An 18,285-nucleotide genomic window follows, 5' to 3' on the forward strand; every position below is an offset into this window, starting at 1 on the left:
CCACCATATGTTGGGGGCCGAAGCAGGGGAAGGAGAGGCTCTCTGAGTAATCAAGCATGATTTTATCCAACAGAGACAGAATAGTTCCTAAAAGTATATTCAAGTTATTGGATTGGACTAAGTTTAAGCCAGATTGAAACTTCAGTTAATTTTTTTCTCTTGCTAACAAGTGGATGTGGATTTGGGAGGGGTATCAGATATAGACTGAATTAAAGACTAAAATGTTTCTGTACATCATCTGAGTTGAAATGAAAGCCTTAGGATTCATCCCCAATTTCCCTTCTGCAAAGTCATTGAGATTTCCCCTCGGATAAGTTTTTCAGAGGAGGAAAGAAGGGATCACTGAAGTGAATATCAACTAACCTCCTTGCTCCTCTCTTTCCTGTCCCTGTTTTCTGATCTGCCTTTGAGTTTGGGAAGTTGGGGGGAATTTGAACTTGTATCCATAGCCCTTTTGCTCCTACGAGATTCTCCCTTCTCTCTTTTGCAAAATGCTCTCTAGGCAGGAAAGTTTCCAATAAATACTCCCATTCAGCATACCTTTATTGAAGGTTCAGTAAGTGTGAGACCTGGTGATAAATACGTAATATATAAAGAAGAAAAAGCTGGCCCTGGCCTGCACAGAGGGAGCAGGGGAAATTAGGAAATATGCTTTTAAACAAATGGTTGTTATAAGTACTATAGTTCAAGAAAATGAAGCTTAGACCAACTTTTATATCACCTCTTTCTCTTTTTTCCAGAATATCTATTTATTTATTTTAATTGACGCATAATAATTGTAGATACTTATGGGGTATACAGTTATATTCCAATACATGTATACAATATGTAATGATCAAATCAGGGTAATTAGCATATCTGTTATTGCAAAAATGTATCATTTCTTTGAGATGAGAGCATTTGAGCTCGTCTCTTCTAGCCATTTGAAAACATACAATAAATTATGGTTAAGTATAGATGCCTAGCACACTGTACATCACTAGAACTTATTTTTCCTATTTAGCTTATACTACTACTTTCTGGGCCTATTTCTGTGAAGACATTCCTGACCTTCAGTCAGTTATCTTTTCATTTTTTGCTGACCTTGCATTTCCATGTCACTTGTATTTTATTCTGTCCTTTGTTTCTGTTCTTTCCAACAGTATGTGTACATCATTGAAGAAGATCTATGTCTAGTTTACTCTTTGAAAAAGTTCTACATCCTGACAATTCTAGATACACAAGAAATGTTTAGTGTGAAACAGTGTCAATCTCCAGCTGTGCAAAGATGTATGTTCAACAATGTTAGTTACAGTGATATTTATTATAGTGAACATTTAGGAACCTGGTTGCCCACCATTAAGGACTGGTTAATTACATACAAAGGAATATTATTGTAGGCATTAAAATTAATTATTAAACTAGACCAATATTTGTTGACCTAGATGTCAACCTTTTTTATGTTTTTCCACATTTTTATTTTTTAATGAATACATGTTATTTTATTAGGAAAAAACAAAGCTTTTCAAAAATTTCATCAAAATCTGACTCCTTTTCTCTTATTTATTTTTTGTAATTTGTTAATTTTTTTTCCTTTTTGTCTTTTTTTCTTGTCCGGCAACGGATCACAACCCTCAGTGTCGCGCCCGTACCGGACCAGGACCGGCAACGGGATCGCAACCCTTGGTGCCGCACCCGCCCCTCGCTCAGCCAGTGAGCGGGAACCGGTCTGTATGTGGGATCCGAACCCTCGGCGGGAGCGCCACTGCGCTCCCAAGCGGTGCACTGTAGCAGTGCACCACCGGGCTGGCCCGTAATTTGTTAATTTTTTTAGTATAATTTATTATATGTACAGGTGGGGTACAATGTTGATTTTCAATAGTTTTGTACAATGTGCGATGGTTAGATCGGGATAGTTAGCTTATTCATCATTATGATACGCAATCATTCTTTGTGTCTGTTAACCAATTCCTCATTAGCCTCCTCTCTCTTCTCTTCTCCTCCCCTTTTCCACATCCACTAACTGTGGTTCTTTTCTGTCTTTCTAAAAGTTCAATGTATTACTGTGATGGTTGTTTCCTCTTTCTCTCTCTCTCTCTTTATTGTTTATTTGTTTACTTATGGATTCAGCTCCCAGTTATGAGTGAGAGAACATGCAGTATTTCTCTTTCTGTGTCTGGGTTGTTTCACTTAAGATAATTTTCTCCAGTCTCACCCGTGTTGGTGCAAATGTCAGAATTTCATCCTATCTTATGGCTTAGTAATAGTCCATTGTGTATTTATACCACAATTTCCTTATCTAGTCATCCACTGATGGAGATTTAGTTTGGTTCTGTTGCCTGGCTATTATATATAGAGCTGCAATAAACATGGGAGTGCAGGTATCCCTTTGACCTGATGATTCCCAATTCTCTGGATATTTCTTCAGTAGTGGAATTGTTGGATCATATGGTAGTTCTATCTGTAGCTGTTTGAGGAACCTCCATGCTGTTCTCCGTAATGACAGTACTCATTTACAGTCCCACCAACAATGTAGAAGGGTTCCTCTTTCTCCACATCCTCACCAGCATTTGTTGTTATCTGTCTTTTTTATAATAGCCAGTCTCACTGGGGTGAGGTGATATTTCAAAGTGGTTTTGATTTGCATTTCCCTGATGATTAATGACATTGAGCATTTTTTTCATATATCTCTTGGCCATTTGTATGTCTTCTTTTGAAAAATGTCTATTCAGCTCCTTTGCCCATTTTTTAATGGGATTATTTGTTTTTATGCTCTAAAGTTGTTTGAGATCTTTGTATATTCTGGATATTAATCCCTTGTTGGATGTGTAGTTAGCAAATATTTTCTCCCATTCTGTAGGTTGTCTTTTCATTCTGTTGTTTTCTTTGCTGTGCAGAAGCTTTTTAGTTTGTTATAATGCCATTTGACTATTTTTTCTTTTGTTGTGTGTGCTTTCGGGATCATATTCATGAAGTCTTTGCCTGGTCCTAAATACTGGAGTGTTTCCCCTATGTTTTCTTCTAGGAGTTTTAAAGTTTCAGGTATTATATTTAAGTCTTTAATCTATTTTGAATTGATGTTGGTATATGGTGAGATGTACGGGATCAAGTTTCATTCTTGGATATGGATATCCAGTTTTCTCAGCACCATTTATTGAAGAGGCAGTATTTTCCCCAATGTATGTTCTTGCTGCCCTTGTCAAAGATCAGTTGGTTATAAATATGTGGGTTGAGTTCTGGGTTCTCTATTTTGTTCCATTGATCCGCATGTCTGTTTTTATGCCAGTACTTTGCTGTTTTTGTTACCATAGATTTGTAATATAGTTTGACATCAGGAAGCGTAATGCCTCCAGATTTACTTTTTTTACTCAGGATTGCTTTGGCTATTCGGGGTCTTTTTTTTGTTCTGTATGAATATTAGGATTGCTTTTTCTATTTCTGTGAAGAATGTCATTGCTATTTTGATGGGGATCGCATTGAATCTGTAGGTGGCTTTGAGTTGTGTGGTCATTTTCACTATGTTGATTCTTCCAATCCATGAGCAAGGAATGTCTTTCCATCTTTCAGTGTCCTCTTTAATTTCTTTCAGTAGTTCTCATTGTAGAGAACTTCCACCTCCTTGATTAGATTTATTTCTAGGTATCTTATTTTTTCGGTAACTATTGTAAATGGGCTTACTTTCTTCATCTCTTTTTCCTCTGGTTTGTTGTTGGAGTATTAAAATGCTACTGATTTTTGTATATTGATTTTGTATCCTGCAACCTTAATGAATTCATTTATCAGCTGTAAGTGTTTTTTGGTAGAGTCTCTCGAGTTTTCTACATATAAAATTATGTCATCTGCAAACAGGGACATATTGATTTCATCTTTTCCTATTTGGATTCCCTTTATTTCTTTCTCTTGTCTAATTGCTATGACAAGTACTTCTAATACTATGTTAAATAGGAGTGGTGAGAGCAGGCATCCTTGCATTGTTCCTGATCTTAAGGGGAAAGCTTTCAGCTCTTCCCCATTCTGGATGATATTGGCAGTGGGTTTATCATATATGGATTTTATTTTGTTGAGATCCCTTCCTTCTGTACCTAATTTGTTGAGAGTCTTTAATCCTGAAGGAATGTTGAATTTTGTCAAATGCATTTTCTGCATCTATTTAGATGATCATGTGGTTTTTGTTTTGATTTTGTCAATGTGGTGTATTACATTTATTGAGTTGTGTATGTTGAACCATCTTTGCATTCCTGGGACAAATCCCACTTGATCATGGTGTATAATCTTTTAGATGTTGTCTGTTGCTGTATTCTGTTTGTTAGTATTTTGTTGAGGAATTTTGCATATAAGTTCATCAAGGATAATTTTGTTTGGTTTTGGTGTCAGTATGATGCTGGCTTCATAGAATGAGTTTGGGAGAATGGTTTCTGTTTCAATTTTTTGGAATAGTTTGGAAATAATTGATATGAATTCCTCTTTAAATGTTTGATAAAGTTTAGCAGTGAAGCCATCCGGTCCTGGACTTTTCTTTGTTTGAAGAGTTCTGATTACTACTTCAATCTCATTGCTCGTTATTGGTCTGTTCAGTTTTTCTGTGTCTTCTTGGTTCAGTCTCAGTAGTTTGTATGTATCCAGAAATTTATCCATTTCCTCCAGGTTTTCAAATTTGTTGGTGCATAGTTGTTCCTAGTAATCTCTGATTCTTTGTGTTTTTGTGGTATCAGTTGTGATGTCTCCTTTTTCATTTCTGGTTTTTGTTATTTGGGTCTTCTTTTTTTTTTTAGTTAGTATGGCTAGTGGTTTGTTTAATTGTTTATGTTCTCAAAAACACAACTTTTTGCTTCATTGATCTTTGTTTCATATTTTGGTCTCTATTTCATTTAGTTCTGCTCTCATTTTAATTATTTTTTTCTATCTACTAAGTTTGGGATTGGATTGTCCTTGTTTTTCTGTTTCTTTGAGGTGTAATGTTATGTTGTTTATTTGAAGTCTTTGTATTCTCTTGATGTAAGCATTTATTGCAATAAACTTTCCTCTTAGTACTGCTTTTGCAGTATCCCATAGGTTTTGGTATGATGTGTTGTTATTATCATTAGTTTTGAGAAATATTTTATTTCCTGTTTGATTTCTTCTTTAACCCATATGTCATCCAGGAGCAAGTTATTTAATTTTCAAGTATTTGAGTGATTTCCAAAGTTTCATTTGTTATTGATTTCTAGCATTAATCCATTGTGATCTGAGAAGATGCATGAAATGATTTCAGTTTTTGAAAAATTTGTTGATACTTGATTTGTGACCTAATATGTGATCTGTTTTGGAGAATGTTCCATGTGCTGATAAGAAGAATGTATATTCTTTCGTTGTTGGGTGAAATGTTCTATATATATCTGCCAAGTCCAATTGGTCTAAAGTTTGCATGAAACCACAAAAGATCTCAAAGCCAAAGAAATGCTAAACAAAAAGATCAAAGCTGAAGGCATCAAACCACCTAATTTCAAAATGTACTACAAAGCTATTTTAATGAAAACAGTATGGTACTGGCATAAAAACAGCCACATAGATCAGTGCAATAGAATAGAGTCTGGTCCAGAAATAATCCAGACATTTACAACCATCTGATTTTTTTTAAGGCTAAGTACCTTATTTATTTATTTATTTATTTAAACTTCTTAATATACATTGTAGTTGATTTTCATGTTCCTTTACCCATTCCTCTTTCCCCCTCCCTCTATCCACTCCCCTCCCAACTACATCATATCCGTTCACTTGTCTTAACAATTTCAAGGAATTGTTGTGATTGTTGTGTCTTCTTCCCCCCACCACCATTTATGTGTTTGTATATTTATTTATTTTTATTTTTAGCACCCACAAATAAGTGAGAACATGTGGCATTTCTCTTTCTGTGCCTGACTTGTTTCACTTGGTATAATTTTCCCTAAGACCATCCATGTTGTTGCAAGTGGTGGTATTTCATTCTTTTTTATAGCAGAGTAGAATTCCATTGTGTAGATATACCAGTTTCCTTATACACAGCCAACTAATTTTGGAGCCAAGAACACACAATGAAAAAAGGACAGTCTCTTGAATAAGAAGTGTTGGGAAAACTAGATATCTACTTGCAAAAGAATATTAGACCCTTATTTTACATCATATAAAAGAACAAGTCGAAATGGATTAAAGAGTTAGATGTAAGACCTGAAAGTTTAAAACTGTTAGAAGAAAATACAGAGGAAAAGCTCCATGACATTGGTCTGGGTGAAGATTTTGAATATGACTCCAAAAGCACAGGCAACAATAGCAAAAATAGGCAAATGGGATTATATTTACCAGAAAGCTTTTGAACAGCAAGGAGACAGTCATCAGAGTGAAGAGATAACCTACAGAATGGATGAAAATATTTGCAAACCATACATCTGATGAGGGGTTAATCATTAATAACCTGTAAAATATGGGCAAAGAACCTGAATAGACATTTCTCAAAAGAAGGCATAGAAATAGGTAGCAGATACATGAAAAGGTGCTCAACATTACTAGCCATCAGGAAAGTGCAAATCAAAACCACAGTGATAGATCACCTCCCACCTGTTAATATGGATATTATAAAAAAGAGAAGTGGTGACAAGTGTTGAGGATACAGAGAAAAGAGAAGTTTTGCACATAGCTGGTGGAAATGTAAATTAGTAGTAAATCTGAAAAAATTAGAAATAGAACAATCATATGATACAGCAATCTCACTACTGGGTACAAATCCAAAGGATATGAAATCAATATATCAATGAAATATCTGCTTTCCCTTGTTCATTGTAGCATTATTCACAATAGCCAAGCTTTGGAATCAGTATCTGTGTCTAACAGTGGAAGAATGGATAAAGAAAATGTGGCATATAACCACAATGAAATACTATTGAGCCTTTAAAAAGAAGGAAATCCTATCATTTGCAACAATACGTATGAACTGGGGGATGTTATGGTATGTGAAGTAAACCAGGCACAGAAAGAATATTAGCACATGATCTCGCCTATTGTGTAAATTCTAAAAAGCTGAACCCAGACAAATAGAGAATAAAATGGTGGTTACCAGAGGCTGGGGTGGGGAATTGGAGAGATGTGGATCACGGAATACAAAATTTCAGTTACACAGAAGGAACAAGTTCAACAGATCTATTGTACATCATGGTGATTACAGTTAATGACAATATATTGTGTGGGGAAAATAGAATAGTTTAGTCAGGCTCCCTTGCCTCAGGTCCGGTTTAGAGTGGTGCCGCACATTCTTTGTAAACAAGTTGTGTGTGGGTGGAGTTAGTGAGCATGCATACCCATGTATCTTTTTGTTTTGTTGCTGTTCTTGTGTGTTCTAGAGTTTGTGGAGAAAAGGCCTGAACTGCTGGTCACAGAGAGCTTGCATCTTAAAAATAGAATATGTTTACTTTGCTGGCAGCGGCTCAGTTTTCCTTTGGACTTTGCTGGTAGCAGTTGAGTTTCTGAGTTTTCTCTTTGGACTGCCTAGCTCCTAGACATGTGTGTGCTGAATAAAGCTTACTATTTCTTCAACCGAGGCTCCAAGGACATTTTTCCTGTTACCTAGCTCGTAGACCTGCATGTGAAGGGTTTGTGACCCAGTCTGGACAATGGGCTTGAGGGTTCTGTGAGCTCCAGACCCAGCCCTAGCTCTACATATTGTATACTCAAAAATTACTGAGGAAGTAGATTTTAGCTGTTCTCACCACAAAATAATAAGTATGAGAGGTAAAGCACATGTTAATTAGCTTGATTTAGCAATTTCACAATATATACATATATCAAAACATCCTGTTTTACAACATAAATAGGTACTTTTTTTGTCAATTAAATAAATAAAATTAACAGATTAAAACAATAAAATAATAATTTTTTCCCAAGGCTTTATCCCTATAATAGCCAACATGTTTCAAGCATAGTTTACCAATCTGTGGTCTAAGTGCCTGACACTTACTATCATACTCAATATAGCCAACAACATCATGAGCCCAGGCCTGTAATTATCACCACTTGTAAGATGATCAAACTGAGGTTTGAAACTAGACATGGACCTCTCACCATATACTAAAATCAACTCAGAATGGATTAAAGACTTAAGTATAAGACCTGAAACTGTAAAATTACTAAGGGAAAATATAGGCGAAATACTTCAGGAACTAGGTTTGGGGACAGACTTTATGAACATTAGCCCCAAAGCATAAGCAGCAATAGAAAAAATAAAAAAATAGGACTATATCAAACTAAGAAGCTTCTGCACAGAAAAGGAAACAATCGACAGAGTGAAACAACAACCTACAGAATGGTAGGAAATTTTTGCTAACTATGCATCCGGCAAGGGATTAACATCCATAATATACAAGGAACTCGAGCAATTAAACAGTAAAAAAACAAATAACCCAATTAAAAAATGTGAAAAGGAGCCGAATAGACATTTTTCAAAGGAAGACATACGAATGGCCAACAGGTACATGAGAAAATGCTCAACATAACCAGTCATCAGGGAAATGCAAATTAAAACTACACTGAGATACCCCCTCACCCCAGTTATACTGGCTATAATCAAAAAGATGGTGAATACAAATGCTGGTGAAGGTGTGGAGAGAAGGGAACACTCCTGCACTGCTGGTGGGGCTGTAAATTAGTACAACTGCTATGGAAAACAGTATGGAGGTTTCTCAAACAACTACAGATAGATCTTCCATATGATCCAGTAATCCCACTTCTGGGTATATACCCAGAGGAATGGAAATCATCATGTCAAAGGGATACCTGCATTCCCATGTTCATCGCACCTGTTTACAATAACCAAGACATGCAACCAACCTAAATGTCCATTGATGTATGATTGGATAAGGAAACTGTGGTATATATACACCATGGAATACTACTCTGCCATAAAAAAGAATGAAATTCTCCCATTTGCAATAACATGGATGAGCCTGGAGAAACTTATGTTGAATGAAATAAGCAAAGCACAGAGGGATAAAAACTGCATGTACTCACTCCTAAGTGGGAGCTAAGAGAGAAAGAAGAAAGGAAAGAAAGACCACAGTGCTGCATTGGACCTGCAGATGGAGAGGGTGTACTTGGGCTACAAAGTGGAGTGGGAGGGAAAGGGGGAGGGGAACGGAGGATGGGGATAATTGGGGGGGACTCAGGGTACAAATGCAATTCATGGTAATGGGTATGCTGCCAGTATGAATCTGAGCTTCACATCTTGGGCATGAGGGATGACAGTCAGCTCTGTATCTCATGAATATTCATAACCAATAAAAAATAAAAGATAAAAAAATTTAAGAAACAAAGTTTAATTTAGTGTCCAAAGATGCACAGATAATAAAGGGGTTGAAAGATTCGACTCAGGCATTCTTCTCCTCTCCCTCCACATGAATACATTAACACATCAAGAATTAAGATTCACCAAACTTTAAATGACAAAACCCTTGTCACATACATATAAATTCAGTAAAATACACGTATGTATAACAAAAAGATGAAAGGAAAACACTATAGGTGATTTTGCTTCCTTCTATATTTCTGAATTTCCTCAGATTTTACAATGAACTTTGTTTAACTTTATAGATTAGCTTTCACTCTTATATTGTGGTTTAGCTTTATAGATTAAGCAATTTAAGATTATTTCTGTAAAGAAAAAATAATTTCTGAGTTTTTACAAGTCACTATTCTCAACAATAATGATACCTGCATGAGCTAAGGTATTTTGGAGCTTCTGCACTCAATGAATTTAAGTTCCTAATTTTTGTTATAAATCTTTCCACATTGATAAATGAAATGATAAAAATAAAACATATTTAGGCCAGCTAGAAAGGTAATTACATATTTTATACACCCTTTCCTGTAATATAGACATATATATACATGTACTCACATCAAGAATTTGATCTCCTTGCATTTCTTTTCATGTTTTAAAACACAACTGTACATCTGTAAGCCCACATTTTAAAAAAAATTCAAACAATATACACAACAAAATTCTCTCACTCATATTTTATCTCCACTCCTCATTTTAAACCTGGGTACTTTCAATTCTATTTTATTCATTTATTCATTTTAGGCATTGCAAAAATGCCCCATTTCACAAAGACTCTTTCAAAGTTTCCAAGTAGAAATGCCAGGCCCCTTTCTTTATCCTCTTCCACTATCTCGACATAGGGATTTATCATTATTAGTGCAATCAGTGTGAACTTTTAGGATGTGGAGTACAAATGCAGCCGTACATCTACTGTTCATCCTCACTAGTTGATCAAACAATTAAATCTTAGAGTACCATATTAAAGTGTGGTTGCATAGAGCATTTTGATTTGGGGAAGGAATAGTGAGAAGCAAGCCATGAGCCCTCCCTAGAGGGCAGAGAGTGTCAGCAGCACCACTTTCCCAGGACCCTCCTCAAGGCCTCCATGACCTCCTTATTCCTCAGGCTGTAGATGAGGGGGTTCAGGCATGGAGTGACAATTGTGTACAAAACAGAGATGATGTTGTCTGGGGTTGTGCAGGGAACTGGGCAGGACATATATGAAGGTGGCAGCTCCATAGAACATTCCGACCACAGTCAGGTGGGAAGAGCAGGTGACCAGGGCTTTCATCCTCCCTTCATCTGAGGACATGTGGAGCACAGTGTATAAGATTAGTGTGTAGGAGGCAACAATGGCAGAAAGGGGGAGTAAGAGGAAAGTCACACCTGTTGCATATACCATGAGCTCATACCTGGATGTATCATCACAGGCCAACTTCAGCAAAGGTGGAATCTCACAGAGTAGGTGCCTGATTTCCCAGGACATGCAGAAAGAAAAGTGCATGGTGTACATGGTATGTCCTAGAGCATTCAGGGATGCCAGGATCCAGGATGTGGCCACCATGATCCAGCAGACCCTCGGCCTCATGAGGACTGTGTAGTTCAAAGGATGACAAATGGCCACATACCTGTCATAGGCCATGAAGGCCAGTAGGAGGTCCTCTGTACCACCCAGTGTCAGTGCCAGGAACATCTGAAGGGCACAGCCTCCAAAGGAGATGGTGTTTTCTCTGCGCAGAAAATCCACAAGGGCCTTGGGAGTGACAACAGATGTGAACAGGAGGTCCATGAGAGAGAGCTGCCCGAGCAGGTGGTACATGGGCACGTGGAGCTGGACATCCATCGTGATGACCAGGAGCATCAGGCCATTGCTGGTCAGGGCCAACATGTACAGGACTGCGACTGTGGCACAGAGCAGTTCAGGGGACTGGCTGTCATTCAGAATCCCCACCAAGATGAACTCAATCCGCAAGGTGGAGTTCCAGAACTCCATTCTGAGTGATTCTCTTAGTTGCCCAGTACCAGATGGATTCTCAGTGAAAGCCTTTCTGGTGGAGTTTACCCTAGCTTCAGATTGTCCTAGCCCACTGTGGGGTGGCCAAAAGGAATTCTATGAGATAATACGTTTCCCTCTTGGTACCTAATTTTGTTTTGTCTAATTTGTGAATTTCTGAGTGTTTTTCTTTTTTTCTTTATTTTATGAAACTATGACAAAACATTAGCTAAGAAGGAAACAGTCATAATGTCAGAAATTGCTAATTGTTAAGAAATTCCTTTTTATGAGGTATTCTGGAGAACAATTCCAAGCAAACATCTTTGTACATAGATGAAGGTATCTCTCTCTTCATGATAAATACACTGGGAATTGGTTTAACATCCAGCTGGTTTTCTGCTTAAAATCTACTTGGGATTCCAATTCAGTTTTCAAAGTTTTGCTTGGAAAAATCCCTTTGTTGTCTTCTCCCCTACACCTTTACTCTCTGGTGTCACTGCTCTTGATAAATTCCTCAACAGAAAATTCTCTGGGTTTTTGGATCACTTGATCTCTTGGACTCTTCAACTGTCCTCACGTCCTTGATAAGCATTCTGCTGTTCTGCTGTGGGAAAGAAAATTCTGCACTGAATTGAACAGTTGGGGTGGTATAGATTTTGTAGGTAAATCTACAGGAAAAGTACAAAAAGTGTTTGCATATTTGCAGGTAATGGTAAGATGTTTACTCGGGAGGAGGCAGGAAAAAGGCAACAAATACATGAGACTTGTAGAGGTACGACAGGTGTTTGTGTTTACAGTATAGGATGAAAGGTGTGAGCTACAAAAGAGGAGACATTGTAGATAAGGCCCAAAGCCATCACGTTACATGAGAGTCACAGCAACACTCTGAACATGAATCTTAGCAATACGAGAAGGATGCTTATCCTGCGCAGGATACTCTGAACCCAGTAGTAGTGGCAGGGATTGAGGAGGAGAGAAGGACGAGGGTGTGGGGTGTGTGGTACAGCGTTCACTTAGCTTGCTCTGGATGGATGCAGATCTTGCACAGTTGGATGGAAGACTGAGGAGGCAGTCTGGAACAGAGAAGGAGAGTTCTTCATCTTTCTCTTGCATCAACTGCACCTACTCCTCCAATCTTTCATTTATGTCACCATTCTGGTCAACTCAGAGTTCGGACACTTAAGAGGTAGGGTCATAAAAACCTGAAATTGGAAGGCCCATAGAATCCAGCTCCTTTCATTCATTCACTCAATATTTTTAAAAGACCTACAATGTATTAGATACTGCACTTGTTGCTACGGCAATTGCATAGGTGTGAAAAACTTATCACATAGACACCTATGTACATCCAGTGGTGAAGTTTGATATATGAAGAAAACTATAAGATACTCTACAAGTGAGGTTTTAGGAAAGGATTTCTAGAGAAAGTGGTACATAAACTGTAGGCAGAGGATTATTAGGAGCTGGCTAAGTCAGAAAGGCTTAGAACATGATAAAAACAATTGGGGATAACATTGTGAAGGTCAGGACATGGACATGGAAATAAAGTACAAGAATGTCCTCTCTGCTCTTTTGCTGCAGTGAAGTCTGGTCAAGAAGACAGCCAGAAAAACGCACTCTTTGAAATCATGTTTGTAAGGTCACCGGGGAAGGAGATGCTAGCTGAGCAAAGGATGGAGAAAGGATTTTATGAGCAAAGAGCAAGCTGACCTGCTGGGCTGAGCTGAAAAATGGCATCAGTGCCGAGAGACAGTTGGGTGTCTTCTTTCATAGGCTTAAGATTAGAGTCGGGCCTAGCCAAGGAAGATGGTTACAATGTTCCATTCCGGTAGAGCTTGCTCAGAGGAATAGAAACTCAGGGAGACAGAAACTTAGAGGAACGAAACTGAAGAGTGGGGGCTTTCTAAAAGTCAGGTTCTCAGTTCCAGGGACCTAACAGTGTCTCATCATTTTGGGGGGTCTGAGATCTTTCTCCTGCCTTACAAAATTAAATCTGTAGGTTCAACCTCAGAAACATTGACTGGAAGACCTTTTTTGCCTGTTGACAACCAAAAGACAAATTCAAAGATAATTCTGAGCACTGTTCCTGGCAAATATGAGACTTGAAATGCTTTTTTTGTTGTTGTTGAATAAAAATGTGAATGGATAAGGAGACACAGGCAAAAAATATTAGCTAGGCACATTCCTCCAGGTTTCTGCACCAGGAGTTTGGACATGATTTCAAAGAGGAGAAAACACAGAGCTTGGGTAAAGTGGTGTAACTGGGACTCAGGATCCTGCCTACATGCCTCCCACCTCCAATTCAAGACGCTTGCCTTGGCTCCTTTTCCTTTCACTGGTTCCTCCCCTCCAGGGCCATCTAAAGAGAAAGGCCAGAGAACACACTCTGCACATACAGGGGAAGATCCCCTTTCTGGAAAACTCCCGGTGGTGTGTGGTGACCTCAAACCAGGAGAAGTCAGCAGTGCTGCGATTAACAGGGGTTATTGTTGTACTTCATGGGAAATGGTCAGAGTCAATTAACAGATGGAGCTAAATTTTTGGAAGTTTATTTCCATAAGTTCTTTTCTCTGTGTCATTACTCAGTATATTCAAACATTTTTATTGACTTCAATGAACTTTTTCTGTGGCGTTGGACTTAGTGTCAAACAGGCATGTAGGGGAGAGGCACTTCAAGTGATTTTAGATAGTTCTCTTTTGAGGTGCTATTCATTGGGGTACCCACATCAGACTACTGGAGACTAGGAAAATCCAGGTGTACCAAAGGTAAGTACTGAGACTGGAATTCTAGGAACTCAGTTCTGGTGAGTGGTCCAGAACAACTGTGGATGTCCCCACATGTGCGAGGTGGGTAAATGTACAAGGCATTAGAGTAGACAGGAGTGAGTGAGCTATAAGGCCCGAGAAACTGGACAGTCTGAGAAGCAGAGCAATGTAAGGTCTTGAGCCTGTTTCTCAAGACTTCCAGACTCCACATATTGCCTTGAAGCAGAGACAGAGCCCTTACCTCAGATGGGGAGGGGCACAGCTGCCAGACCATACCAACCAAACCAGGATTCATTTGAGGGGTGCAGAGTTTCAAAATGCTGAAGAAAGAGGAGGTGGTTCTTCTGGAGGGGTGGGATGTATGGCAGTGACTAGGAGCAAGGGTCAAAGGCTCCTCCTGTCCCTGGCATTGCAAGTCCTCTCTGGGAATAGGGATGGATGCAGATAGACAGCTGAGAACCTAGGGCAAGATCCTGGGAATCAAGGAGCTGAATCTCCTTGAACTTCTCTCATCCCCTCTTTTTGTGAGACAGTCCTCACTGCCTTGGAGTGGTTCTGGCTGAGTTCTTGAGTCCAATTCTCAGATTTTCATGTAGGACTCTCCTGCTGGGATCTATGGTAAAAGATGAGCACAGCAGGAATTTGGGGAAAGGGTATGGGAGGATCAGCTCGGAGGAGACCCACCAGTGCCCAGCTTCATGCCCATGGGACAACAGTGATTGGGGCCCTGTCCTGGGAGAGGCTTCATGGTCTCACCCTCTCAGCTGACATGACCTCCCCAGAAAACACTGCTCCAAGGAAATGGGATTTTAATGAATCCCCTGGGGCATGTCTCTCGGCCTGCCACTTCTGCAAACTTCACCACTAAATGAGCTTTGAGGCCTGCAGACTTGTTCTATACCACGTGTACTTGCTGAGGCTGTGGCTGACTAAACCAACACTGTCAGAAAGTCATCCAAGAAGCAAGGTCCCCTGTTCACACCTCTGCCCAAATTATGAAGTGTGTCTTGTGGGTTCTGTAAATAAGGCCACTCCCAATCGTGCCTCTAGCTTGGACTGTTACCATGTAGAAGGAGTTAACTATGCCGTTTTTCTGTTATTATTAGGTCTTTCTTCACTGACCTTCAGTTAGCATCCATCACTGACTTCCTGGACCTTCCTATGCTTTTTCAGTGTTTTGTTTCTCCTTTCTCCTGCCTCTCATGCATGTGCACACACGTGCATGTGCCTGTGTATTCTGTGACCAGTGGGGGCGGCTGCTTGATGCCATAGCACCTGCCTTTACCCATCACTGCTTTAGTTCACGCCTCTCATCTCTCACCCAGGTCTTTGCTTTATCCTCCTCATTCTTCAGTCTCTCTTTAATAATTCATTTCACCAGTAAATGCTGACAACTGCTGACGTATCTTTTTTCTTTCAAATTTAAGAAAATTTAAGATAAGTTTTTATTTTCTAATTATAAAAAGATAAACCCAAGAGAATTATTGCATAAGTACAACAGAAGAAATATAATAACATGCCTTTTTGTTTTTCTCATTTACAAAAGAACATGCTCAAAAGAAGGATTTACCCATGTATTATTCACAATAGAAGAAAAACTGGAAACAACCCTTATGCCCATCAACAGTGAAATGGTTAAATATTCACACAAAGGGACACTATACAGCAATCATTTGTTTTGATTGAACCAGAAGGACTTACAACAAAAGGAATAACTCAGAAATCTAATATTAAGGGAAACAAGAGAGAGTCCTAAGTTTTACATGTCATGGTACACCTTTATAGAGTTAAAAACTTAAATAAAGAGAAACTTTTTATGAATAGATGTACATTGAACAAACCTATATAAAAGTGAAGGAAAGTGATGGACATAGCATTCGGTGCAACATTCATTACAATGAAAGGAGGCAGAGGGCTGCACTGCTGATGCCCTCGTGGGGAGATGAAGGATATTGTCCTAGCTTTCACTTTGGGTGGTGAGTTCATGGTAATACTCAATTATGTCTCTACACACCTGACTTTCAACACTTCTTTCTGTTTTACAGGTAAAATAAAGATCACAGGTGATTAAATCCCTCAGGTTCATACTTTTTTTCACCTCTTCATTACCTTATGTAGAAACTATTTTTACTCCTTGGTCTTTTATTTCAGAGGAAAAAGTACTCCTTCACTTTATGGTTGGCTTCTCCAATTATTACTGAGATTCTTTCTCATCTTCACTTTCTGTTCTCTCTCTTTGCTCCTCCATTTGCATAATCTTCTTGTGTGTTTAGCTCTCTCTCAGTTCTGTGATTTAGCTTCCAAATAGGATCAACACTTCTCTTTTCAAAACAGTAATCTCTTGGTTTTCCTTTCCTTTCAGACTATTTCTTTAAATCTCTCCTAGTTTTGTAAAAATTTTCTTCTTAAAAATTTTGTAAGTTGAAAAATAAAAACTGCATGTATTTATTGTGTGCTACCTTTTCTTTTGAAAGACATATACACTGTGGAATGGCTAAATAGGACTAATTAACATTTGCATTACCTCACATTTTATCTTTGTGTGTGTGTGGTGAGAACTCTTAAAATCTACTCTCAGTGATTTTCAAGAATACAATACATTGTTATCAACTACAGTGGTGATGTTCAATGGATCTCTGGAACTTCTTCCTCCTATCTAACTGAACTTTCGCATCCTGTAAGCAACATCTCCACAACCACCTCCCACACTTCCTGCTGGCCTCTGGTAACCACCATTGTACTCTCTGCTTCTGCGGTTAACTTTTTTAGATGCCACATATAAGTGAGTTCATGTGGTATTTTTCTTTTTGCGTCTGGCTTACTTCACTCAAGACAAAGTCCTCCAAGTTCATCCAGGTTGTTGCAAATGACAGGCTTTTCTTTTTTTAAGGCTGACTAGGACTCCATTCTGTATATTTACTATGTTTTCTTTATTCATTCTCCTGTTGATGGACACAAGTTTTCTCCATAGCTTGGCTATTGTGAATAATGTTGCAATGAACATGGGACAACAGATACCTCTTTGACCTATGCATTATATGTCCTTTGGATTTATACTCAGTCGTGGGATTGCCAGATGATATGGTAGTTTTATTGTTAATATTTTGTGAAATAACTGTACCAATTTATATTCCCACAAACAGATTAAAAGAGTTCCCTTTCTCCACAAAAGAAACACTTGTTATCTTTCATCTTTTTGATAATAGCTATTCTAACTGGTGATATTTAATTGTGGTTTTGATTTGCATTTCCTTGATGGTTAGTAATGTTGAACATTTTTCATATAAATGTTGGACATTTTTATGTCTTCCTGTGAGAAACGTCATGTCTATTCAGGTCTTTTGCCAATTCCTTAATCAGGTTATTTGCTTTTTTGCTATTGAGTCAAGTTCCTTATATATCTTGTTTTTATTATCAGATGTAGGGTTTGTAGATATATTCTCTCATTCTGTAGGTTGTCTCTTCACTCTGATGATTGTGTCCTTTACCAAGCAGAATCTTTTTAGTGTGATGTAATCCCATTCACCTATTTTTGCTTTGGTTTTCTGTACTTTTGGGGTGATATCCAAAAAATCTTTGCCCAGACCAATGTCATGGCTGTTTTCTCCTATGTTTTCTTTTAGTAGTTTTACAGTTTCATGTCTTATGTTTAAGTCTTTAATACATTTTGAGTTGGTTTTTGTACATGATGTGAGATAGGGTTTCATTTCATTCTTCATGTGGACATTCAGTTTTCTCAACACTCCTTGTTGAAGAGAGTGTCTTTTCTTCATTGTGTGTTCTTGGCACTTTTGTTGAAAATCAATTGATATTAGTTGCATGGATATATTTTTGAGCTCTCTATTGTTTTTCATTGGTCTCTGCCTACTTTTATGCCAAAACCATGCTGTTTTGATTGCTATAGCTTAGTGGTAGATTTTGAAATCAGGTGGTGTGATCAATCTGGCTTTGTTCTTTTTGTTCAAGATTGCTTTGGCTATTCAGGGCCTTTGTGGTTCCATATGAACTTCAGGATTTTTATTTATTTATTTGAAAAGTGTCATTGGAATTTTGATAAAAATTGCATTGGATCTATAGATTACATTAGGCAGTATAGACATTTTAACAATATTAATTCTTCCATTTTATGAATACAAGATATGTTTCATTTTTTGTGTCTTCAGTTTCTTTCATGAGTGTTTCATGGTTTCAGTATACAGATCTTTCACCTCCTAGATTAAATTTA

The 18,285-nt window shown here is 38.1% G+C and overlaps 1 protein-coding gene across 1 annotated transcript in view; it reads right to left on the minus strand.

Moving 5' to 3' along the window:
* The window catches only part of LOC103597712 (olfactory receptor 2AG2-like), a 38,516-nt gene extending 27,222 nt beyond the window's left edge, over window positions 1–11,294 (minus strand). The window contains exon 1 of the mRNA XM_008581581.1: window positions 10,614–11,294. Within this exon, the coding sequence (XP_008579803.1) occupies window positions 10,614–11,294 (681 nt within the window). The remainder of the gene's footprint in view (window positions 1–10,613) is intronic.
* Between the last annotated feature and the right edge of the window lie 6,991 nt (window positions 11,295–18,285).

This window comes from Galeopterus variegatus, unplaced genomic scaffold (genome assembly GCF_000696425.1).
Source record: "Galeopterus variegatus unplaced genomic scaffold, G_variegatus-3.0.2 Scaffold2396, whole genome shotgun sequence".
Classification (NCBI taxonomy): domain Eukaryota; kingdom Metazoa; phylum Chordata; class Mammalia; order Dermoptera; family Cynocephalidae; genus Galeopterus; species Galeopterus variegatus.